The sequence below is a fragment of the Echeneis naucrates genome, chromosome 17 (assembly GCF_900963305.1).
Source record: "Echeneis naucrates chromosome 17, fEcheNa1.1, whole genome shotgun sequence".
NCBI lineage: Eukaryota > Metazoa > Chordata > Actinopteri > Carangiformes > Echeneidae > Echeneis > Echeneis naucrates.
The window spans coordinates 15,972,147-15,996,906 of record NC_042527.1 but is presented as its reverse complement, the minus strand read 5'-3'; the positions used below and the strand labels follow the sequence as shown (position 1 = coordinate 15,996,906).

At 41.6% G+C, this 24,760-nt stretch overlaps 2 protein-coding genes across 5 annotated transcripts; one reads left to right on the top strand and one right to left on the bottom strand.

The window, feature by feature from the left end:
• On the top strand, positions 1–18,277 carry myripa (myosin VIIA and Rab interacting protein a). 3 transcript variants are annotated; one of them, XM_029525128.1, is made up of 16 exons: positions 1–136; positions 1,162–1,311; positions 5,722–5,943; positions 7,030–7,166; positions 9,956–10,036; positions 10,296–10,393; positions 10,873–10,953; positions 11,104–11,247; positions 11,527–11,662; positions 12,197–12,759; positions 12,978–14,882; positions 15,567–15,746; positions 15,900–16,061; positions 16,349–16,444; positions 16,521–16,577; positions 16,710–18,277. In XM_029525128.1, the coding sequence occupies exons 2-15, from the start codon at positions 1,202–1,204 to the stop codon at positions 16,545–16,547; spliced, it is 3,942 nt and encodes a 1,313-aa protein (XP_029380988.1). In that variant the 5' UTR covers positions 1–136; positions 1,162–1,201; the 3' UTR covers positions 16,548–16,577; positions 16,710–18,277. The 3 variants fall into 3 exon arrangements, with proteins under 3 accessions (XP_029380988.1, XP_029380986.1, XP_029380987.1); XM_029525126.1 differs by having other exon boundaries at positions 16,517–16,577; XM_029525127.1 differs by having other exon boundaries at positions 6–136; positions 1,192–1,311; positions 16,517–16,577.
• On the bottom strand, positions 16,905–24,760 carry plxdc2a (plexin domain containing 2a). 2 transcript variants are annotated; one of them, XM_029525130.1, is made up of 14 exons: positions 24,625–24,760; positions 22,881–23,068; positions 22,658–22,786; positions 22,369–22,438; positions 21,927–22,049; positions 21,714–21,829; positions 21,541–21,640; positions 21,337–21,432; positions 20,997–21,078; positions 20,292–20,352; positions 19,972–20,197; positions 19,470–19,505; positions 18,846–19,003; positions 16,905–18,206 (listed from the first exon to the last, which is right to left on the bottom strand). In XM_029525130.1, the coding sequence occupies exons 1-14, from the start codon at positions 24,704–24,706 to the stop codon at positions 17,991–17,993; spliced, it is 1,683 nt and encodes a 560-aa protein (XP_029380990.1). In that variant the 5' UTR covers positions 24,707–24,760; the 3' UTR covers positions 16,905–17,990. The 2 variants fall into 2 exon arrangements, with proteins under 2 accessions (XP_029380990.1, XP_029380989.1); XM_029525129.1 differs by lacking the exon at positions 24,625–24,760 and having other exon boundaries at positions 22,881–23,204.

The following is a 24,760-nucleotide window of genomic DNA, read 5'->3' as shown; positions in this document are numbered from 1 at the left end:
CACCACACCAGCTGGGACTCTGGTCCGGAGGAAAGGCAGCGGACTTTTATTTTGGCAGTGAGCGGGTTCAGTTCGGGTCCTGGAGCTGAACAGCTGCTTTTTGTTTCAGCCACGGAGACCACACTGTCAAAGATCGGTGAGTTTTTCTCTTCTTTAGAATTAAAATATAAAGTAAAATAGCAGAATCTAGTTACAAAATGATGTAATAATGTTTGTTGTCAGCTGCATGGATGAAATCTGTGACTTAATAAAAACAAAACAAAAAAAAACATCAGTCCTGAGGAACGCTACTCTTAGTTATTAATGTGGTGTGTCTGCTTCGAGCACAGCTGAAGCCCCTTTGTCTAGCTTCAGACTGCCCTTCCTTCCTTTACCTGTTGTCCAGATTCCTCAGGTACTGCTTCCCCTCTCCTTCCCATTTCCTCCATTTTGGGTTATATTATAACAACTCATGACAAACTCTGCTCTGAGAGACACTCCTGCAGCAAACTCTCACACTTTGTTGTTGAACTGCCTCCTTCTTGCAAAAATAATTATAAAAAAAAAAAAAAAAAAAAAGGTTTGATGTGCAGAGTTCCTTTGCCAGCACACTCACAATCGATGTGGATTCACCACAGTTGCTGTTATTTTGGCCTAAAACATTAAAGAAAAATGTCATCTTAAATCTCGTGTGTGACGGAGAGACAGATATTCCCCTCAGGAATGTTAATGCAGAAATGTCAAAGCTGTTAATACCCCCGATTGTGCAAGTGGCTTGGTGGTCTAAATGAGTTTTCAGTGCTTATGGACACGGTCCTGAGCTGTGTAAGATCAGCCATGGGTTTTTTTAGTTGATGCGTTCGACCTTTGTAGGTCTATCGAGCTTGGCTGTTCTTCCACACAAAAATACTGAAGAGGTATTCTCTTCAGAATGCCTCTACGAAAATTAGCAATACAGCTGTGTGCAAATACTAATTTACAAATCTCTGGAACCAAATACAAAATGGTTAATATTCACACTGTAGTTTATGTTAATTTCCCAAATAATAATTATAACTTTCAGATAAATTGACTTGGGGCAGACATGAGTCATAAAGTAGGAAAAAACTTTGTATAATTATTAAATGTGTGTTATATTTTGTTTTCCTTAGTTGACGTACTGTGTAATTTTCTCTTCTTTAGATGCTGACAATAAGCTGGTTGATTTGTCAGAGTTTCAGCGATGGGCCGGAGGTTGGATCTGTCGAGACTGACGGAGAACGAAGCGGAGCACGTGCTGCAGGTGGTGCAGAGAGACATGAAGCTACGCAAGTCAGAGGAAGAGCGTCTCAGGTGAGTTCACACCTCCATGATGACTGTGCCAAAGGTTTTCACCACGGAGCGGACAGCAACTCTGTCCACAAACAACAAACTCAATAACTCACCATCGGCCTCTTCAAAACATTCAAATAGAAGTCCACAGCTCCTGCTCAGGCTCAGTTGTTGAAAAGTGCTCAGATCTTATATCTGCAGCTGCTAAATGCTCCATTTCATCCACAAGCTGGTCGCTGTGCCTGTTTGCTGTGCCGGCTGTTGTTTATGGGTGAACAGATAGATAGAAGAGAAATCTTCTCAAAGCCAAAGAGAGAAGATAATTCTGTCCAGTTATGACACTGATCTAAAATAGGAAGAATAAAGGCTAACTTAAACCCTCACTAACTCAAAAAAAGAAAAACAAGTTTTTGAGTCACAACAAATAAAGGTATAACACAAAGAAAATAATAAAATGTGAGCTTTACATTGTGTGTGGATTTACAGGATTCTTAGCGGAGTCTTCCCTTTTTCTGTTAATGTTGTTTGTGCTGGACTCGGTTCGGCTTAATGACATTTTTGATCCTCACTGGAGATTTTCCATCCTGCCACTTTGTTATGAAGTCTGTCCCAAAATATTGGACAGGAAGGGACGGCCCTTTCCTGTTGTACCAAGACTTCCTCAAAACTTCTATTGAACCCTCAGAGCCCGGAGACAAGTATGAATGCTCAATAGGTGGACTTGAACTGAGTCAGAGAGTGAGAGAGTACACACCTCATGAATTTCAAATTAGACCTTGTGCTTTCATCTAAAATGTTTCTTTCACACAATATTAATTAGTGAATGCCTTCAGTGATCAGGGAGCCTGGTCAGATGAGCAAAAGTTTTTTAGGAAGCACATGCAAGATGAAGTTAATGAGTGTAACTTTCCTCAATTTACATCCGTCTTTATGTGACTCTACTCTACTTCCTCTATTCTGACTTGGTTGACATTCAGTCGGAAACTTTTCATCTCCTCTGATGACATATGTTTTTAACAGACCTGCCATTAGTGGCGGAAATGTTAGCAGAGAAGTAGATGCTTTGAGTAATATGCCTGAAGTCACCGTTTGTTATGTTCTGGATTCAAGTAGTTCACAACTGATGAGGTGAAACTGAATCAACATCCGTGGAGGAGGCTATATTGCACGGCTGTTGTGTTAGATGATGTTCATTTTAGTTACAGTCGGGCAAAAACGTTTTTAGTCAGCCACTGATTGTCCAAGTTCTCCAAATTAGAAAGATGAGAGAGGTCTGTAATTTTCATCATAGGTACACTTCAACTATGAGAGACAAAATGAGAAAAAAAAATCCAGGAAATCACATTGTGGAAGTTTGAAAGAATTTATTTGTAAATTACGGCAACCTCACCCCAATAGAAAATTGTTGTGTTGCCCAGCGCCAGCCCCAAAACATCACTGCTCTCGCAGAGATCTCGTGGAGGAATGGGCCAAAACACCAGCTGCAGTGTGTGCAAACCTGGTGAAGACTTACAGGAAACGTTTGACCTCTGTCATGGCCAACAAAGGTGATGTTACAAAATATCGAGTTGAACTTTTGTTATTGGCCAAATACTTATTTTCCACCGTAATTTACCAATAAATTCTTTAAAAATTCTTCAATGTGATTTCCTGCATTTTTTTCCCCCTCATTTTGTCTCTCATAGTTGACGTGACGATTAAATGTTGCGAGCTTTCAAGAAGTGTAGTTTACAAACAGGTAATTTGTTGTGCTGTATCAGGTGTGTCTAGATAGAGCCGACATTTGCGTCTTGCTTGTCACTTTATGCAGAATTTGGCACATTCACACCACATCCCTTCCTTAGAAGGGGTAGATAGACACGTCAGTACCATTATCTGCTGTCACAGCTATGAGGCAAAGCCCTTCATGCTATGCAGTTTGTGCACCGCTCTGCTTCCTCAGTTCCTCGACTCACCAGGTGGGCTCTGACTTCATGATTTCCACTCTGACGCCCATGCAGGGTGGAGCCGGTGGTTAACTCACATCACGGCTCGTGACCTTGTGCAGGTGTCTGTAACAGATAACTGAAATGTCACATGCACACACGTCGCAAACTGACATCATTTTATTCCTGATTAAAATCTGCTCTTGTTTTTCAAGATTGTTGAAACGATACACACACAACGATACAGGCAGAAGATTAGAGAGATTCTGAGATTCTTTTTAACCGAGGGAGTGTTAAGTAGCGTAAAGGCTTTCAAACATTGCAGGAAAGAATACAGCTAAAGTTTGTAGGCAGTAATTTTCACAACATTGGTGATATCAATAACACCTACTCAGTGTGTGTGTGTATTTTAATCTGTATTTACATCTTGAAGTAATTCTGTGTAATCCTGTTTAAATTAAGGATTACCTGAAGAATGAAGGCACTGATTAGTTTCTATAATCTCTGAAACTAGGCTATGTTTAGTGGGTAGATTTTGCTGGCGCATGCAAACGCATGACATAAAGGTTCATGTTTTGTTGGGCATGTTTTGTTGATCAGCCTTTTGATTTTATTTGCCTGTTTTTAGATGTTGAATTTCTCATCCACCTCCTTGAGTTGACCATATTCCATGTCTTTATAATTATATGTGACTTGTTGCAGCAGCGTCTGAATAAATGAAGTCTCCACCTGGAAATCTGCCTGTACGACAATTTCATAGGGGCAAAATTTCAATATCAGGACTGTTGGTCGCCTCCATTGGCTCATCTGATAGAGGCTGAATTCTCATCCTCTGTCCAGCCCCTGTCGCTCTTCCCTCAAAAACAACCTGCAGAATGAAATCATTTCCAAAACATAAAGGTTAGAATGTAGTTTGGTACAAATGTGCGGTGAGGTTTATCTTTTTCTCAAGAACAAGCCGCAGGAGTCATTTCAATGCACCTGATGATTTAAGATTGCTGGCATATGTTTCTCGCCCACTCAGAGCAATACGGAAGAGAGACACACGCACACGACTCCGCTGTCTGCACTTCCGGCGATTACACACTCGCACGTGCAGACTAAGCAATGGTTATTCTGGTAAACTGAAAGAGGAAGTCGTCTTCAGAAAGATGAAAGCACCAATGCAGTAAAAAAACAAAAAGAAAACATCTAAAATGTACAATCTAAAAAAATCCTAACAAGCTAATCTTGTGATGCAACATTAAAGCCAATTATCAGATATGACAGGCATCGATTTAAAAACATGATGTGAAACAGTTAATTTCTGTTAAAATAATTGTCATTTGTATCTAGACTTGTCATGGATTTAGCTTCATCTAGTGGTGAAGTTTCAGACTACAGCCAACTGATGACCCCTCCCTTTGTAAGCATGTAGGAGAACATGCAGTGAACTTCAGCTAAAGTCAAAAATCAAAGGCCCTCTTTAGAAGCAGATACAAGTTTGTCCGTTCTGGGCAACATGAATGTTGAACCATAAAAGACAACCTGCTGTGTCTGTGCATTATGAGTTAATTCTAAGCTGAGGAAAGCGAAGTTTCTTAGTTTGAGGTGATTACACACTGATTAAAAGACACATTTTAATTCAGCTTTGGCCAGCTTTGGCCGTGTTGATTCAGAGATGTGTGTGTGTACATACACACATCTTGTGTCTCTCTGTGACATATTGCTTGTGTATATCCATCCATATGTTTCTGCACGTTACTTCACTAACCTGGACGCTGCTTTGACTCAGTCTGACTGAATGTGTGTGTGTGTGATTCTTTATTTTATTTCTTAATTTTTTTTTATACCGTCCACTGAGGCAGAGTAATGCAGTTTGATGCTACAGTGAGGGGACAGTGGACTCTCTGCTGAGCCGGCCTGTGAAGGACATCATTAAATTTTTTATAGTTTGAGAGTTGGAGCGTGACAAGTTTGAGGCAAAGATTAGTGCTGTTTAAATTGTCAGCGCTAATGTTGTTGTGGATGATTTGGTGGAACAGTTTTTTTATCTCGTGTTTTTAAGAAAAAGCCCCTGCCAAAATCCAAAATTTTCTGAAAAAATTAAAAAAATTTAAAATTAAGACATCAATATATTACTGTTCTCCACTTTTCTCCGTCTGATGATGCAGCTTAAATATCAGTGTGTTTTTTCCCAAAGACCAAATCTGTAGATCACTTTCATTAAAAAGGTGTGTGTGTGTGTGTGTGTGTGTGTGTGTGTGTGTGTGTGTGTGTGTGTGTGTGTGTGTGTGTGTGTGTGTGTATAATAATAATCTTGGTAATCATCCTACTGGACACTGTAAACCTGTGTTTACTGTTAATTTATCCACAGGAATGAAAGATATCTTCCACAGACCCAAATATTCTCCCTTTTTTAACTATTCATTACTCTCTCTCTCTCTCTTTCTCACACATTCCCGGTTTCACTACCCCCCCCTCCCCCATCCATTCCTCCCTCCCTCCCTCCCTCTCACCCCAACAGTGAACTGAAGCAGGAGCTGGATGAAGAGGGCAGTCGCAGCCTCCTGCTGTCACGCCAGAGTTGCTTCAACCAGCGCTGCTGCATCCGCTGCTGCTTGCCGTTCACCTTCCTGCTCAACCCCAAGCGCCGGTGCCGGGACTGCCGATACAACGTCTGCAAGTCCTGCTGCATCTATAACAAGCGGGATAAAGCCTGGCTGTGCTCCGTCTGCCAGAAGAGCAGGTACTGTCAGCTGGTGCTAGTGGTGGGACCATGATGATTCTGTGTGTGAGTGACAAATATGTGGAGGATAACTTAACGAGGAAAGTTTGGTAGTGAGACCAAAGATTATTCAGGTCTTATTAAGAAGTGATGGATTTAGAATTTAATACAAAAAACACTGTCACCAAGATACAGTACATTATGAAATCTGTCACCGAGCAGCATTCTTAGAGGTTTTCTGACAAAGCAACATGATGGAGGGGAAATGAGTCACTTGTTTCCTAAAATGTACAAAAGAATCATTTTCTATTTATTCAGCAAAAAATTGTTTACTATGTTTCATGTAACAAAAAACCTAAAGAGAAAAAAACATTTTTGGACAGAAGTGAAATTTTTTTGTTTGCAAATCTCTTTTTATTTTTCATTTCCAAACTTTTCGCAATATTTTCAAAATTGTGTTGCGATGTTCAGGTTTGATTCCCTTTCTTCCCTTTGGGCACGATGCTGAAATCACTGGATTTAAACAACATTGTAGTAAACAATGCTGCATGAGTGATACATAAAAATGTCTTTGGATCTTCATGTTCTTGGCTGATGAGAGGACTGAGAAAACTCATAGACATGCAGAGAACATACAGAATCTCCACAGTAAGGACCCGACATCATCATCGAACTGAAGAGGAGAAAATGATTTCTCTCATGTATTGTGATGCTTTACGTACATTTTCTCTGCTGCCGAATGTGGTGGAGGTCACCAGAGGCTGAGCAGCTCCACTTCATCTTCTAATGCCCAACAAACGGCAGACTGGATGCCACACTGGCTCATTCATACAGTGTTGTTTCAAGTGACAGAGAATTCAGCCTAATGAGCGTGTCCAGTGTATATTTTTTTCATTTATCAGGCTAAATGAGTTTGGTGATGACTGGGATCAGACTGTTTTGTGTGTGTGCTGAGCTGCTTGTCAGTCTTTTATTATACAAGAAGCCTGATGATTGTTGACTGTTGACCAAAACTTACTGACAATGTGAACATGAGCTATGAAGATGAAAAAATGTTGCTGCCAAAGACTCAGCTAAACCGGAAGTTTGCTGTCTGTCTCTTGTCAGGTTGTTGAAGACGCAGTCACTGGAGTGGTTCTACACTAACGTGAAAAAGCGTTTCAAGAGGTTTGGCAGTGCCAAAGTGCTGAAGACGCTCTACAGGAAGCACTTGGCAGAGCACAGCACGCTTTCGGAGCTCACTGGTAAACTGCTCTGTGAAAACCTGTTGGCACTAAATTCAGTGTTTTAATCAAATGTTTAAATGTTTCAAATTTTCAAATTGGCAGATGACAGAAAACAAAACCAACACACAAATAACAAATAACCAACCTTTGAAGTAACTGAGTCATTTTATGTGACACACGTTGAAAATATTTATATGACCAAAAAAAAAAAAATCTGAGCTAAAATCCCGCTCAGATCTTCTCTTCAAGCCTAATCCTGCATTGAATGTTGCAAACATATTACTGTCAGGAGAATGTGCTCTCATGAGAAATCAAACATTTGAGACTTTGTGTCTGCTCAACTTCACGATTTAGATTTTGTTGTGAATTTGTCAGATTTCTGCCGGTTTGACAGGAAGTTTGGAGGAGGGTGAAACAGGATTAAGCTTTTGCTTGGCTTTCATCTCCCAACTTCAGCAGATTACTTTGGCTGCTGCCAGACTCAAGTATATTAATGTTTGTTTGCTCCACATCATCACTCAGCAGGGAATGAAGACTCAGTCCTCCTGTTTATGATACATGATGCAAACCTTTGTATGGACAAAACATTTTAAAATGTGACAATGATCTTGGGGAACTTATGATTGCTGTTGCCATAGAGCAAATAACCCATGAATAACAATTACATTGATCATGTAAAATCACTAGTTTTATCCCTAAATTCATATGAAGTAACCCTAACCCATTTCTCGAGCCATTTTATATGAAGCTTTTAATAAATTCATTACTCACCTTTAGATAATATTAGCTTAGTCATATATTGTCTCCCAAAATTTTATGTAGGTTTATTTTTTTTCCTCAAGAGGTCTCAGTTAAAGTATCTTTAATAACAGTGAGAAAATAGATGCTGGCATTACGCCTTGCAGGTTTCAGCTTCTAGTACGTTAATATCTGATAATCTGACCCAAAACACGCGGTGTCAGTCTTATTCCCTCCGCTGTGTCAGTATGTATTTTACAGCAGTTCTACGGGGCTGAATACGAAACGTGGCTCATATACAGACGGGCTTCGGATCTTTGCTCGTAGCAGCAGTGCTGAAAATGGATTCGTAATGTCACACAGTGCTCTGAATAAGGCTGTTCATCCAGCAGCATATGATCCAGTATGTACTGTGGGAGCAGGGGGAGTGCATTCCAGTTCAGAGTCTCTGATCTGATTGAATAGACAGGGGATTTCAGAGATTTATACATGTTTTGTGGAGGAGAGGTTGCTGGCTGCGGACGATGCAGAGATGTGACCCCCCCCCCACGTTGGAGGAGGACTGATGTGGGCTGGCATCGGGCCAGAGCTCAGCATCTCACTGTGGTTTAGGTAGCTCTGGTTTCATCTCCCATTGTCGTTTATTTGTGACTGACCTGCGCTGCATTAGCTGTTTTTATTCAGCTGCCAAAGCCAATCTGCATAATCTGACCTGTGCTAAGAACAATGTGAGCTGCATGAACAGAATCAGAATTAATAGAGCTGACATTTGAAGGCTAAACACTGTGGACACAGGCACAGTGTGTGATAGTTTATGTAGCAGTGAGACGTTTTCCACCACCGAGCTCAGAGAAATCCTCTGCAAAATGGAAAAGTGACCCAGAGGAGCGCTAGAAAGAGGCAACACAGTAACAATCCTCTGACTCATAAGTCAAGCTGATTTCCTTTGTCATTAAACAAACCAGCAACACAAACATAATTGGTTGTGTTTTCTCTGTCCAACTGTTTGTGGTGTTGATTTGTTTTCAACAAGGACAGTCAGTCAGAAAATAGTTACCGATCTGTAGTCACTAGATAAAAATGCATGGCCAAAATCAAATAAAGGAAAGGAAGAATGTTTTCATCAAAATTTGTATGCTGTGTTTATTTTAGAAACACAGCTTACTTCTGTAAAAGAGGGAATATTGTAATTGTATTTGGTCAGGCATCATCCAGATTAGCAGACGTGTGTGCATGCATGTACTCCTGTGTGCTGCCGTGAGTTCACCATCCTGAGTCGCCCCCTCCAGGGTAACTGTAACCTTCAGCTGCTGTGGTAGCAGCGACCGAGTTGGTCACGACTCTCGTCTCTTCTGCACACGCATCCGCGAGGAGGTCACAGGAACACGAGTTTGTCTGTGTGTACATGAAAAGTCACTTAGGTGGGCTCACATCTGCCTGCAGCGTTTAGCCATCACATGGCGGAGCGGAGTTCCCTCTGCACTCTCTGACTTTTCAAAAATAATCTACAGTTTATATCACTTGGTCTTTGCCCCCTTAAAATGATTGGACGTGACCCTGTGTACTGTAGCGCAGCTCCGAACCAGCGCCTGCTGCACACAGATCAGGTCGCCTGGTAATGCCACACACGAGGCTGCACTAATGCACTTATATAACCACAAATAGCTGCATTGTTGCATGAATATTTACATGATGTGCAGAAAGCTGAGGGCTCAGAGTTTGAGGGGAAAACAGTCAACAGAATGATTAATTTCTCCACCGGCCAATCTCGAACACAAATTTCCACTAACTTTATAAACACTTTAAAAGCTGAGATATAAAAAAATAATCATTGCTAAGACTTTTTTTTTTTTTTTAATTAATAGGGAATATACCAAATTGATGCTACAGTACAAGTTCATGCTTTATAAAATACTGGAAAAGACTTAATTTCATTTAATGTGATCAGTGACACTGACCAGCTGGAACACCCTTTTTTTTTTCATCCCTTTTGTTTAATCCTCCATTTTTCGGGGTAGCGAATTCCCTGGGAATGAACTGTTTCTGCCTTTTCACATCTGTCTGTGCAGAGGGCAGTGCCTACGAGGAGAGCATCTGCAATGAGGGCAGCATCTGTGGCAGCGACTCAACCTTCTACAGACAGAGTGAAGGTGCAAACATGTTTTAAGTTTTCACTGCTGCTTTTTTTTTCTGTTTTTTGTGAAATCCTATTTAAAGGCATGAAAAGTATAGCATCAATAGTTTACATTTGAGTGATCAAACGAAGAATGAACAGTGATGTTTGTGTCTCTGTATGTGTGTCTCAGTGACACAAATGAGGAGATCACAGATCAGTAGCACCGGGCTTTGATTTCAGTTTTAATTGAAAGATATTTCAAATAATGACAAAACAATTGTGTTTGTGTTCAGAGCACAGCATGGCCGAGACGCTCAGTGTGGCCTTGCGGGTGGCAGAGGAGGTCATAGACGAGGCCATTTCCAAGGCCGAGTTCGACACAGCCAATCAGGTTGTTGATCTGGACTCAGTGTCTCACACTGTGGACTTTATGTTACATGATCACTTGTACTAAAGCTTTGGGATTCAGTTTTTATCTGACTTTTCAGTGTGACTAGGCTTTTCTGTGGTAAAGCAGGAAAGTTGGTCTTCAGACTGCATTGTTAACGCTGCACTCTGTCAGAGTTTTGTTTACATGTACATTTACATGTCTGTGCCCCTTGATCAGCCATTTTCATATTAATTACAATCAAATTCCGCTCCTTGGCTCATATCTTAGTGTTTTTCATTATTAAGTCATTTTCCAGGACAATCTGTACATGACTGTTAAATAACATTTGCTTGTCACTGATCTGTTATTTTATCCCAAAGACTTTGAACAGAGAGCGGCAGATCTGTATATTTAATATTTATTTAATAATCAGCTTATGGAGTGTGCAGCTCTGAATCTTTGTGTGTGTGTGTGTGTGTGTCTGTGTGTTTGCACATCAGGAGAGGCAGAATGAAGCACTCTACCTGCGGGAGCACAGAGGGGAGCTCGTTGAGGAACTGGCCAAGACTATCATGCAAAAAGTATGAAAATAGGTGCCTGAAAATCCACTGTATAACTTGTATAACTCCGGCACATAACAGAGCATTCTGCATCAAAACCAGTTAGCTGTTTATGTTCTGATGAGGAATCAGAGCTTTCTACAGAATGAATCATGTTTCCGTGTATGTAAGATCATCAGTAGGAGGAGGACCTTAGCTGAGATGGGGACACAGTGTGACCAGGACTGGACCCTGGAAAAAAATGCTCACCCTCATCATCGTCACTTCCCCTCGGATCAAGGCGCCAGTTCCCTCGCACACCAACGAGGCCTCTGGGTAAAAAACACAAATCACACACAACCAAATAAATCTGTATGTTTGCAGCATTACTAAGATTTCCATTTCTGTGGTGGCTCATACTGACCTCTGCTGGTCGAGCAAGTAAACACACTGCGTTCCCTCTGGTGTCTCCATCTGCAAACACACTTCTGGCCATTACTCACTGAAGAAAAGGAAATGGTGATCAGTGTTCTTGTAACCTGACTGGTTGACACAGAATGATGCTAGCAAAGTGTCACTTTTTGTTTTGAATATTTCTCCTTTCTCTCTCCTCAGAGGTCACAGTCTGCCTCTTCACTGTTGGAAAATGACCCTCCAGGTCAGATTCAAAACTCTCTGTTGGCGTTCAAGAGGGAAGGCAGCGGCTCGACTATTTCTACTTGGAAGAGTGTAGACCGGCTGGACAATGCTGGTAAGATTTTGTTTCTCGTTGCTTTAACCTGTAAACCGCAATAGTGAAACAAACAGCAAACTTTCAGAAGTCTCGATGATGTCCAACATTTCCAAGGATTTTCTCAGGAACTTTTTTTTTTTTTTTTTTTAAATCTGTGCTTCAAATTTGACTTTTTTCAAAACGGTAGAGAGCTGGAACAAATACTATAGAGAATATGTGTTAATGTTAAAATGTTGTTTCTAAACAGGGAAAATTGGCAGGGGTCAAATTCAAGTCAATCTGCTTTGAGTCCCTAGACAATAATATTCAGTTAACAGGAATGAAACTCGGTCCTGAAACACAGGAGCTAGTTTAAGGCAGCTTAAAGAAGTGTGATGTGGTCATGTTTCTTGCTTTTGGTTGAGTTTGCCAGCTCATATGCTGCTTCTGTGTTTTTGTTTGCTTTGTTGTTCACGATTCTGCGTGTGATTGGACTTTTTTTTTCTGTGTTTGTTTGGCATATGGTCTGCCTGTCTGCATGATATCTATGTGCATGCTCGCTTGCATGTGGAGGTGTGTCCTCAGTGCTGAAGAGCCCAGACGGAAACTGGATTGCCCTGCAGAGCGCCCAGCTGTCTCGCCCCAGCCTGCTGACCAAAAGAAAAAGCCTGGTCTACAGCGCATTGGAGAGGGAGTCCGGAGTGGTGTCCGCCTACGAAGGCATGGGATCTGACAACGAAACCAAGCCAGAGTCCGACAACTCCTGGGGGAATGTTCTTCAGGAGATCCACAAGAAGATGAAAAACTCCAACTTTAGCCTGCAGGACACTCAGAACAGGACCCCACTGCCTCTGACGGATCACCAAGGCAGCAGAGAGGACATATTTTCAGACTCTGAGGGGAACTGGACACCTAATAAACATCTGCTGGGTTTTTTTAAAAAGAAGACGCCTGCAGAGATCAGGCGACCTCCATCATCACAAAGGACAAGCATCATGGATGTTAACTTCAATGTAGACATGCCAAGAGAGGAGGAAGAGAACAGGATGGCTGCTGCGGCAGAGGTGGGCCAAGTCCGGAGGTCACAGAAGAAAAATAAGAGCAACAAAGAGCAAGCAGCTTCCTCTTCTGTAACGGTAAGAACATTTTAATTTACATTGCAAACTGAAGAGACAGAACCATTTTCTCATAACATCAGAAAATAATTATTCCAGTTTCATAACGTGAATTCTCCTGTTGAGGATCACCTGCGAAACTATCGCAGGTGTGCCTAATAAACTCATAACTGCATTTTGGGGGAAATTGTTTAATTCACCACAGAAATGTGGTTTTAGCTGACTTCTTGTATTTGCAGGATTTTAACAGAGAAAATAACCAATCCCAACCTACTTCTGATGCCATGACCCCTGACACTTTGACCTCTGGAGCATCAACTCCTGAGAATGACCCGATCCGACCTAAAGCCAACGAGATGGACGAGAGGCTCACATTAAAACTACCATATCTGGCTGGATTCAATGAAGACAGAGACTGTGATGAACTGAATGGAGAAAGAAGACCAGCAAGTGAGGAGGGAGACAGAGATGGTGAGAAGTCGTGGAAGATGGAGGCTGACTTTGGTGAAATAAGAATGAAGGAGGAGGATGGAGATTTGGAGGTAGATGACGAAGAGATGAAAAACAGATTGTATAGACTCGTCACACAGTCCAGACTCTCATACTTTTCCTCCACAGAAGATGAGTTAGACAAAGCTGGACAGGATAAAGCAGAGTGGGATGAAGAAATAGAAGAAGACAAAGAACAGGAGGCAGAAAAGACAGAAAGACTCACATATAAACTCTACCAATTGGAAAACGAAGTTAGAGCTACACAGTTCTCATCCACGGAAGATGAGCTGGACAGAGTTGGCCTCGAAGAGAGGAAGACAGAAGAGGAAGAGGAGGATGGGAGGAAGGAGGAGCTAGCCATGAAAGTGTGCAGATTAGCAGAACAAGCCAACGCCACCCAGTTTTCATCCACAGAGGATGAGTTGGACCGAGCAGGCAGAGGCCAAGAAGGGGAGGAAGCTGTAGACGACGAAACATTTTGGAAGTTACAAGCTGAAAAAGCAGTTCAGGCTTCTCAGTTGCGCAATTTGGCCAGTCTAGTCAGCACCTCTCAGTTTTCCTCCACTGAGGATGAGCTGGATAGAGTCGAAGCGAATGAAGGAGAGCGGGAGATGAATGGAGGAGTTGACAATATTGTTGAGATGGAAGATGTGTGGGAGGGAACGGTGGTGAGGAGAGGATCATTTGAAGATTTGGATGTGAAAATGTTTGATTTAATGGATGAAACAGAGCAAACAAAGAATATGAATAGTGATGAAAAACCAATTGCTGAGAATGTTTTGGATGGTCAACCAAAGACTGATTATGTCCAACACTGCAAAGAAGGAGTAGAAGAACCTCAAGAGAATGGCTTCTTAGACAAGATAGGGAGAAAAGCAATTGAGGATGAATTAATAGTAGTAGAGAAGCATATATGTGAGGACAGGGCTGAAAAAGCAAAGGAGACACAGGAGGGACAAGGGACGAAGCTGAACTCAGTGGTCAAAGCCAAGACAGCAGAGGAGATCACCGAGGCAGAGGAAACAAGAGAGGAACGAGAAAACCAGCCAGAGGCAAAGTGGCCAGACAAAAATGAAAGAGAGGACGAGAATAAAAACAGCAAAGAGGGTCAGAGGATGTGGGAAGCTACAGCAGACAGTGAAGAGGAAGACACTGAATTCAACAGAATAATCAGCAGCATGTTGATGATCACATTAGAGGACATGCAGGCTGCAGAAATAAGGAAAATAAATAGAGAGGAACTAGAGACAGATGGCTGTGTAAAAGTAGGAGGAGAAGGAGGTTTCAAAGATGCACAAGGCACAACTTCATCAGAGGAGACAGGAAGTGTGAAAGAACATCAAGACGACAGCATAAAATCAGAGGTAGATGTGAGAGAAGATGGAACTGAGAAAACTGGAGGAAAAAAGACAAGCGGGGAGCTGACAAGCAGAAAAGGAGATAAGCAGGACGAAAGAGAAAGAAGAAACTTTGCGTTTCAGCCAAATGAGGCCCAACAGGCTTGTAAAAGAGAAGTGGATGATGATGATGAACGGGAGGATGGAGGAGAAACGGTGGAGACGCAGGGAGCTGCTGAAGAAACTAAAGAAACCGATCAGAGCAGCTCGTCTTCTCCACAGGAGGGCTTACTGTCACCGGAGGAGATTCAAAACGTAAGAACTGCAGCTTCTTCTTCATGTATCTCCTCCGTAACGTAAGACAGGCATCACTAACTTCCTAACTAACTGCTCAGCTAACTAGTCCTCCGCTTTCCCCCGTTTCTTCTCTTCTTTTTCTCCCTGTGTGCTGTAGGTTAGTGACATGGAGCTTTACAAAACAATACAGTCTCTGTCGTTTCTTCTGGAGCAGGTGAGAGCCAAGACGGCATGAATAATGCTGATTAATGATTAGTGGAAATCGAGATGGAGTGGAGCTTCTTTTTCACCTTTTACTGTTGCAATGCTTTGATGCAACTTCTTACCCAAGTTTTTATTTTCATCTTTCACTTTCTGAGCTGTGCTGTGCAGAAATGAGCCGAGGCATACTCTCCTAAATCTGAAGAATAATTGTTTTTGTTTTAATTTAAAGCAGTAATATATTCTAATAACTTCCTCCTTAATGGAAGTGGAAACAGATGGAAGTTTTGCAACATGGATAACCAGCAGGGTTTATTATTAAGATCAGAAATCATGCTTTAAATTCCTTCACGGACTCAAAGTATAAGAAATGGGCTGTTTTTGTTCATACTTTGTGCAACAAACAAAAGGGAGCAAAATGTAATCCTTGTAACTCGTAACATCGCAACACTTTTTGTATTACCAATGTATCAGAGAATATCTGTGTGTGTGCTTTTGCAGAGGTATTCAGCTGTGTCTCTGCGCAGCATCACCACTGAGGTGCTGAAGGTGCTGAACGCCACAGAGGAGCTGCTGCAGGAAGTGGAAGGTGGCGACGACGTCTGGCTCTCCTCCGCCTCGTTGCCTCCCAACACCGACCCCAAGAAACTAGATCAACAGTTCTCCAGACTGGAGGAAAATGTACGTTTGCCTGAATATCCTACTTATCTAAAGCAGTTTAGGATATGAAAGGACTGATTTGATTTTAGCTGATGCACGTGTCTCAATGTGCAATCAAGTCTCGACTGACAACATAAAATATCTGTTACCTGCGTTGTACTGGACGTGCTGCAGGTGTACGTGGCAGCCGGCTCGGTCTACAGTCTGGAGGCAGAGCTGAGCGACCTCGAGGAGTGCGCCAGGGGAATCTGCAGCTCCACGTCTGAGATGGAGCTGTCCTTCCTGGAGGAGCAGGTGGCATCAGCAGCTGCCAAGGTCCAACAGTCTGAACTGCAGGTGGGTTGGAGCTGGACACGCACCGATGGTTAGAGATGCAAGTGGAATAAAAGGGATCCCAGAAATGTTCTGCTGATTAGCGTTGGACTTGAACACAAACACAGGTATGCAATGTGGATTTTTGAAGGTGGCGCAAGAGGAGTGATCAGGATGTCCTCAGTTATCTGGAGATTTATGGTCTGTGGATGAGATGCTTCCTGATGATAGTGACTTTTTAACAGCATGTTGTAAAGATAGAGGGATAAACAGCTTTATCATTACAGCAAAACTTTGTGTTGCTGCTGTAGATTTGTGACATCTCTGCAAGAATTGCTGCGCTGAAGAATGCCGGCCTCAAAGTCGACACACAGACGCAGTCACGCTTCTCCAAGAGCACCGTTACGGTACGGTACCTGTATACCTCACCGTCAGTCGGTGCCCCGTGTGACATCATTAACACAGACGTTTTTTCATAGCCAGTCACTCTGGACTCATCAAGGCAAATGAGGAGGCGATTACCTGCACCGCCTGTGAAGGGTGAGTCTCAATGCCACAGGGTAACAAAACTAAACAATCTTTTATCACCGTCACAAAATATACTTTAAGATTGGATGAGTATCTTGTAAACATTACTGCATTTTCTTCTTCCCATTTTTGTTTAATTCTCAGAAGAAAAAGAAAGCTAAATCACTGATCCAGAACCATCACAGTACCTCCAACACAGCAGTGCCTTGACCCTGAGACTCGGCCTCCAGTCTTTAAATGACCGATCCAGATACCGTTTGTCTTAATTTAAGCCTACACTAAACATGCCTCAAATAATACAGAACACTAGGATTCTGTGTAGATTTTAATTAGATGTGGTCAATGTCACTGTGCAGGAAATTGATACTAATATTATCTTGTTAGAAATGTACATTTGATAAAACATCTTTATTTTGAGATCAGAGCTCAAACAGAAATGGATCAGCCTTGATAAACCATAAAAAGAGTCAGAGCTGAGGTGAAACCTCCATAGCTAAATGCCAGAGTAAGAAAATCACAGTTGTAACGCTTTTTAGATTTCTAAAGGTGTTGATAACGCTGGTGAAATTACATTCCACAGTCTGTGTAACCTTCTTTTTGACACCATTAGTTTCATTAAACTCATTCATGAGGAAAGCTGGACTGGTAATGTGAAGACAGTCAGTATCGTCAGTGCAGCTACGTAATAACACTGCAAACTGCACCAGGCAAACGTTGGCTGGGAAAGTCTGTCTGGTTCTGTCGATGGGAACAAATTAAGCATGTTGGTAAAGTTGGGAGATTGAATCATGTCTAAAATGCATAGATAATATATCGCTGTATTTATAAAAGGTGTGGATGCTGTCGTGCACATATCTGTACAGCAGTTAGTAAATGTTATCTGCCTTTATTTTCAAGTAAAGAAAATAAAAATCTTACAGCAGCAGTGAACACACGCTGCACTCTGTCTGCCCCTGAGATGAAGGTGGGTCTTATGGTGAGGAATTTATTCTGTATTTTTGAGATGAGGAAATGACACCCAAATATGACATTCCTCCTTGTGAAGTAGGTGTGGGAACGAAAAACTAGCGGCCGTCTTTCAGAGAAAATGTCTCAAAACAAACATTCTGCAGCACCGCACAGAGCAAAAGGTGATGCTGCAGTGAACCAGTGAATGACCTGAGCAAAGTAAAAACAAGTTTAGAAACAAGTACTTATACTGCAGAACACAGTCCTATGGCTCACCAAGCAAATGCAAACATGAAGTCCAACAGGTGCGTGAAATCTGTGGTTAGAGTTTCCTCAGAGGTCTGACGGTTTCCACTTTGACTGCTCAAACTGTCCTGAAGGGAAATTTGAGCAACAGCTACACTGGAAAAAAAGTGATTAGCATTCAAAGAAAGAATGCTCACATAGAGGATTATCTCCGCTCCCGAAGCCTTCTGGTCAGGAGTTCTCGGAGAACAGGAAACGCTCTCTTTGATCGGGAACAATGAATCCCTCCTTCTGTTCGCTTTCTCTTCGGTCCGACATCACAAAAGACTGTTTGGGGTCGATGACCACGGTGCTGTCTCTGTCCTGACCTGGAGCCTCCACCTCAGTGTAGGATGGCCGACCAGAACCCCGTCTGAACTTCATGATTGGCCAGTGGGTGGGCCGCCGCTGTGAGGAACAGGAAGTTAGTATTGATGTGGATAAAAAGTTTGTCTGTAGCACTGAGACAAGGAGCTACTCTCAGATAAAAATAAAATAATTTCTGATCTGTGTTGGTGAAAATTAGTTTCTATCCATTTCCTGTAGCCAGTCTGTTCATCCAAAGATGCTCAACAGCTGCACAATCAAATCCACTTGAAAACCATAAAGTCAACTGGCATCTATAACAAATGGTCAGATTATTAAGATATCTGGCTCCCAATTTATGTCTTAGAAGTGCAACTATTTTTAAATCTTACTACTGCCAAGGCAAAAAAGTAAATCTAATGAGATGGTGAGAATTATGTCTTTCCTTTCAGGAACGACCTGGTGTGGTGTGCCTTCTGAAAACCCGTGTGTGTGTGTGTGTGTGTGTGTGTGTGTGTGTGTGTGTGTGTGTGTGTGTGTGGCATAACGCCACACCAGCTGCTGGGAATTATTTAACTGCCAGTAAGCACCAGAAGTTGGTGGTTACTTGGTAAAAGTTGGCTGAATTCCTAAATCATGGTTGGTCCTGCATCTGATTAAGAGTGAACAGGCAGCTGTGCAATCCAAATTAAATACATGAATAACTGCTGGTTGGTAATGATAATAAAGTGAGCTACTAACCTCCATGAAGAAGAGGCTGGCGCTGGAGGTGGGGTGGCTGTACACATAGAAGGACAGGAGGACAGCTGCTGCCATGACAACCATCATGAAGACGATGCCTGCCAGGAGACCGATCTGCAGCTGCTCTTCGCTGTCTCCTGTGCTCTCCTTGTCTCCTGCTGCACAGAGGTAAAGATGACGGGACAGGAGTTGGAATTAAAATGCTGAGCGCACCGAAACTGAGGAAAACAATCGTGTATACAAACACAAGAAGCTGCACATAAGTGACTAATCCAAAGGAAAAAAAAGTTTACACTGGAAACAAAATACCAATGAAAACACCAGGGAATTCAAATTATTGCCATAATGACAGAAAAGGTTAGTTTAGTCTACAGCTGAAAAAACTAGTTGGTTTAGCAGACCACCAAAGGAGCTGGTGTTCAGTCTGACTGTGAGAAAGTTTAAAAACATGGCTGCCACAAACACATAAAAGGTATGAGGAAATAAAATAGTGTGATTATGAAACTGCCAAGTCAACATACACTGGAATGTCGTTAAATAGCTCGCTTGATTTGTCAGCATTATTTTATCAATGTGTTTTGCTAAATTCAGAATTCAGAATTGTAAAAAAAAAATAGGACTTACATGCTCCATTTATGTGCCAAGAGATCTCTGCATCATCTTGAAAAACAAAAAGAACACAAACACTCAAAATGACAGTTTGCCTCTTCATCAAATTAAAAAATGTTTTCTTATCCAGATTTCCTGGGAACTTGGAAACATCTCAGAAGGGACAATACATTTTTTAGGTACTAAAGTAAAATAGTAAACAATAGTGTCCACGTTCAAATCGAAGACCTCCCTTATTCTGGCCACGGAGTGACGCACACATACCGGATCATCCTTCAGAAGCTCAGGACACTATGCAGTATTTAACATGGCGCTGTATACGCTTTGCTACGAGCTGACAGAAGCCTGGGAAATAGCTGACCACCTGACCCTCACACGGTCGGACTTACAAAACACACTGGGTGGGGACTCTGGTCACAACAACAAACATTAACTCTTCAGCTGGTAATCACACCTTTTCTCTCCTGAGCTGTAAACCGTCAACTACAGAAGACTGGAAGAGCATTTGTCATCGTACCGTCTGCAGGGTCGCTGGTCGGAGGTTGTGGCGTGGACATTCTTCTTCCGCTTGCACTGGTGTGTGTGGAGGGGTGGGTGACGATAGACGTCCTGCCGAGGGGGGTGGGAGTCATGCTGGAGCTCCTCTGCTGCACTGTGGGTGCTGTGACAGGAGGAGTAGTATGTGCCAGCTGCTGAGATGTGTTTGTGACGTCTGTGATCCGGAGACACCGGGGATCCCGTCTCTGAAAAGGTCAACAATATCATCGATAGCAACATTAAAATCCTTATTTTTACAGTGACACAGAAATGTGAGAAATGTGAGTAAAAAGGAAGAACCTCCTCCGGGCAGCCGTGGTCGACCCAGTCCTGCCGATTACGATCAAAGCCGCTGGAACATCTGAGAAAAGAAGTGAATACTAACGTAATGAGACATGACATAACTTTGAGCAGGTCGCAATCTGATCACTACAACTGAAATGACTCCTTTTACTCAATTATCAGAGAGTGAATGCTGTAAAAAATAACATTTTACAATGATTTTATAGCATAAATGTACAAAGCTCATGTGGTGCATTCGTTGTTAATGCAGGTGATGTCATGCTACATTTCTATATTTGAAATGTTTTGTCCCAACTGTTCTGAGCACTTCAGTCATCTCATACAGTAAAATCTTTTTATTGGCTCTCTAAAGTCACGTTATTTTACTTTTCCCTGCTATTTCTTTCTTTTTTTAACTGACGATATATATATATATATATATATATATATATATATATATATACATCGTTGACTTTAAAGAGAAACTTTAAAAGATAGCACCTTAATGGGCACACAACATAGAAAAACGTAAATCTCCATAACTTGGAATGTTGCACAATTGATTGTTCTGCAAAGGCCAAATAATATAGTAGTTGCTGTTGTGTCGTGGTTTTTTAAGTGTAAATAGCTCTCAGAACTCAAAAACTAAATAAATAAAAAATCACTCTTGGAAAATGTGCATCCTTTTCAGCAGTATACACTCTGAATGCTTTTCCAGTTTACCTTTGTAGCCGACTGCACCAGCTGCAGTTAAAGCCAATCTGAGAAGTGACACATGGACCACAGCTGGAGAACTGGAGACATGCTGAGAGTAAGGGAAAGTCAAGAGTGGGCAGGAAGAGACAGTCTTGGCTTCTCAAAATAAAACCTGAGTATGGGCAGGATGTGCTGCAGGACAGAATGAACTTGCAACAGGTACAATGATCGGTTTTCATTTAACTATCCCTAAAAAGTAAACAATTATTTGAAATATGAATGAGGGAATAAACGGAGTTTAGATAAGTGCTCAGAAAATATGTGTAACTCAGCATTACTTCGCTGTTACTCTGAAGGGTTGACTTACTGGGGAGAGGAAACATCTCCACAGCTGTAGAGTTGGAGATTTTGGACTTGAGGATGTCGATTCTGTGATACTCGTAGATGGTTCTCCTCCGAACGTCTGGACCAGCAGAAAAGATGTCATGTTGTCAGTGATTGGTGATATTTAAAATGCAGCTGAATAAGATAGATGCAATTTTTTTAAAAATATAAAAGATGTGCCTCTTACTGGGGATCTGTTCTATCTCATGAAGCACCACAAAAGCATCTGATAATCCCACTTTGACGGGATGATTTTCAGTGTTGATTTTGCTGATGTCAATGGGAATCTGTGAAAGATAAAGAGCTGATTGAAGTATTTCTGCATTAAAACCTGACTACAAACAAGAGCAGAGGAGTCACCTCTTTGTATGCAAAGACGATCCGTCCATCACAGTGAAGAACGGCCTGAAATGTGAAGGTTCCCACACCGACGTCCTGGAGGTGAATCTGGTTCCACTGAACCACCAGAGCAGTTCCTGAAGACACAATGAATGTGAACACAAATTCATATTTAACAAACAAAAAAAACCTGATAGAACAATTACAGCAATTCAAACTGTCTGGATGTCGTACCGTTATCAAGGTACGTTACAGTTGAGTTTTTGGAAAGGCTCGGGTCAAAATCTGCCATCAGTGGAGCGATGTACTGAGTGGCTGTGAGCATCCGGTGAATTATGTCTCCGGTGTAAATGAAGCCTAACGGGAACAAACATGCAGAGGAAATTCAAGAGGACAGTCACAATATTCACTGTAAACACGTTGAACTTCAGAGAAACAACGACCCCATTCCTCAAATTACTACACGTCCTATTGATACTACTGCGGATTCACTCCCAGTAATTTAACTTACTGTTCTGCTGTTTCACTATTTTTTTTACTGCTGATATGAAGCAATACATTAAAATATGTTTAGAAGCAGACCTTTGCTTTAGAAGGAAAGAGTTTCCACAACTAAAATATAAAAATGAAAAGCTTTAGGAATACGAGAAATAATGCAAGAGTTTTTATGACTTACCTCCAGTTGCAACTGTGACTTCTTTGAGTAAATGTCCATAGAAAGGAAAATTAAAGGAAAGATTCACTCTCTAGAAGGAAACATTAGCAAAACGTGTGTTAGAGATGCAAAACAACCCGTTTAAACTTATCAATAATAATGCAAACAAATAAAATACAGCTTAACCGCACTTAAGTGAGTCTAAGTAAAATCAAAGTCAAGTTAGTGAGAGTTGTTTTAAATATCAGCATTAGTTTTGGTTTAACCAGTTTGTACCCTGTGGATGTATTCCCACAGATCCAGTTCCTACCTCGGCCTGTCTGTGAGTGCTGGACAAAACGCCACGGACCTTCTGCTCATCTACGTTCACCCACCGCTCTTTACTGGCTGCATCTCCAGGACTGTAGATTCTAGATGTGTAGTAGGCATGATCATTGTTCTGAAAAATATGGGTATTTTTGGGATGCAACAACTCTTTTTTTCTTTCTTTTTCTGTTCTTCATCTGGTAACATTTTGGTAGCAATATACGTACCACTATCTGTGTAGAGTTGTCATGTCTCTCCTCCATAAGCAGCTCTGGATCTGACCCCTCTGGTTGGCGTTGGTCGCTGTAGTGGTCCCTCTTATCTGCAGCCCAGCCAGGGGACTCAGACCTGGACCTGGACCCCCACCTTCTCTCCCTGGACTTGTGACTCTCGATGTTTACATGCTGCCGTCCCTCTGGAGAAGGAAGTGCCGTGGAATCACAGATGAGTGAGCTGATTAATGTGCCTTTCATCAAATTATCAGTCATTAAGATCAACATCACATCGCCAATCACATTTAAATGCCAGAGTGTCAATCTAATGATGCTGAGACATTGTGCAGCATTCACAGTATGAGCTCAACACATTTTACCTTATTATAAAAATGTTTCAATCGTGACTAAATTTGCGTTACAATTCAATTTTACTTCATGACAAAATGTAAAATCATTTAAGTGATTTTAGTGAAACATTTTCTTGTTCCAGATTATCAAGAGATTTCACCTCTTTTCTGTGTTTTACATCCATCCATCATGTTTTTAACAGAAGAAAGAACTATGATTTGACTTTCGATTCGGGGAAATAGTATTTCATAAGTTGTCATAAGGTGTACCTACACAAGAGACGAATAAAATTTCGTCAATGAGAAACTTTCAAAAGTTGCATGTAAATGCACTTAGTCAGGACCATAAACATTATTACCCTTAAGGATGAATAAAGCAGGAAAACTGTATGATAGTTGTGTAAAATACATCCTCCTCCCAACAAACACCAGCACTCTGAATCCTGCTTCTTGCCACAAACAACAGGATACGAACATCTGAGTATGTGCCATGTGGCAAACATGTGCATTAAGTCACTATCAGTGACAACAGTGCGTCCTGACTTCTCTCTTCACAGCAGAGGGTGAAGACATGCTTCACATTCCTCACACCAGCAGGTCCAGGACCAGCCATGTGAGGCCGGGCAGCGGTTGGACTTTGGCCTGTTGGCTCCAGACGCCCCAACAGCCCCGACTGGTGTGTTGGTGTGACGTGAGCAGACTACATAGCCAAGTGGTGCTGATGTCAAGACGGGGCAGTTTATGAATAATAAAAGATCCTGACTGTGTCATTAATTTCATTCTCTGCCACGGACTGAGGGGTTACATTCATTCTGCAGCTCAGCATCACCGGCTACATTTCAACACACTCCTGTCTCTCATTTCTCATTTCAAATAAACAACTCAAAATAGATAAACCAAATTAAATAAAAACACTCCTGCAAACTATTTCTCTCAAAGCAGCAGCAGGACAACTGAACCTGATGGCAACTTTAATCATTAGTTCCTGTCAGCTCCTACCCAAAATAATAATAAATTAATAAAAAATAGAAAAAAATTATAATAATTAAGAAAATCGGGACCGGCTGGCTGAATGTATAAAAACAAATACAGACACCTAAAACTGGTAAACACCTCCACAGTTATAGCATTTCTAAATAAGCTGTGTTACACTTCTGTCTAAATACTCAGATAAAAATACATAAATGTTTAGAAATGTCTTCTCATCATCCTCTATTCAACTGGCATATTTAATAAAAAATAAATTTTTAGTCTTTGTGAAGAGAAAAGCATCATTATCGTCACTGCTGTTACAAGTCAGTATATAATAATGAAATATAAGGAGTTCAGCGTTTAAACTGTGAATTTCTCCATTTAAACATTTAAAATGACGCGGTTCAGCTGAAGGACTAAACCTTTTCATGACTTACCAGCTGCAGATTTCAGCGTACTGAAACTTATTTGAAAGTGGACGACAATGACCAGTCCGGTAATGACTTTAACCGTCATCATCACTTCTGATCACTTCTGAGCTCCTTCTGCACGAAAAGAAACTCCGTTTGTCTG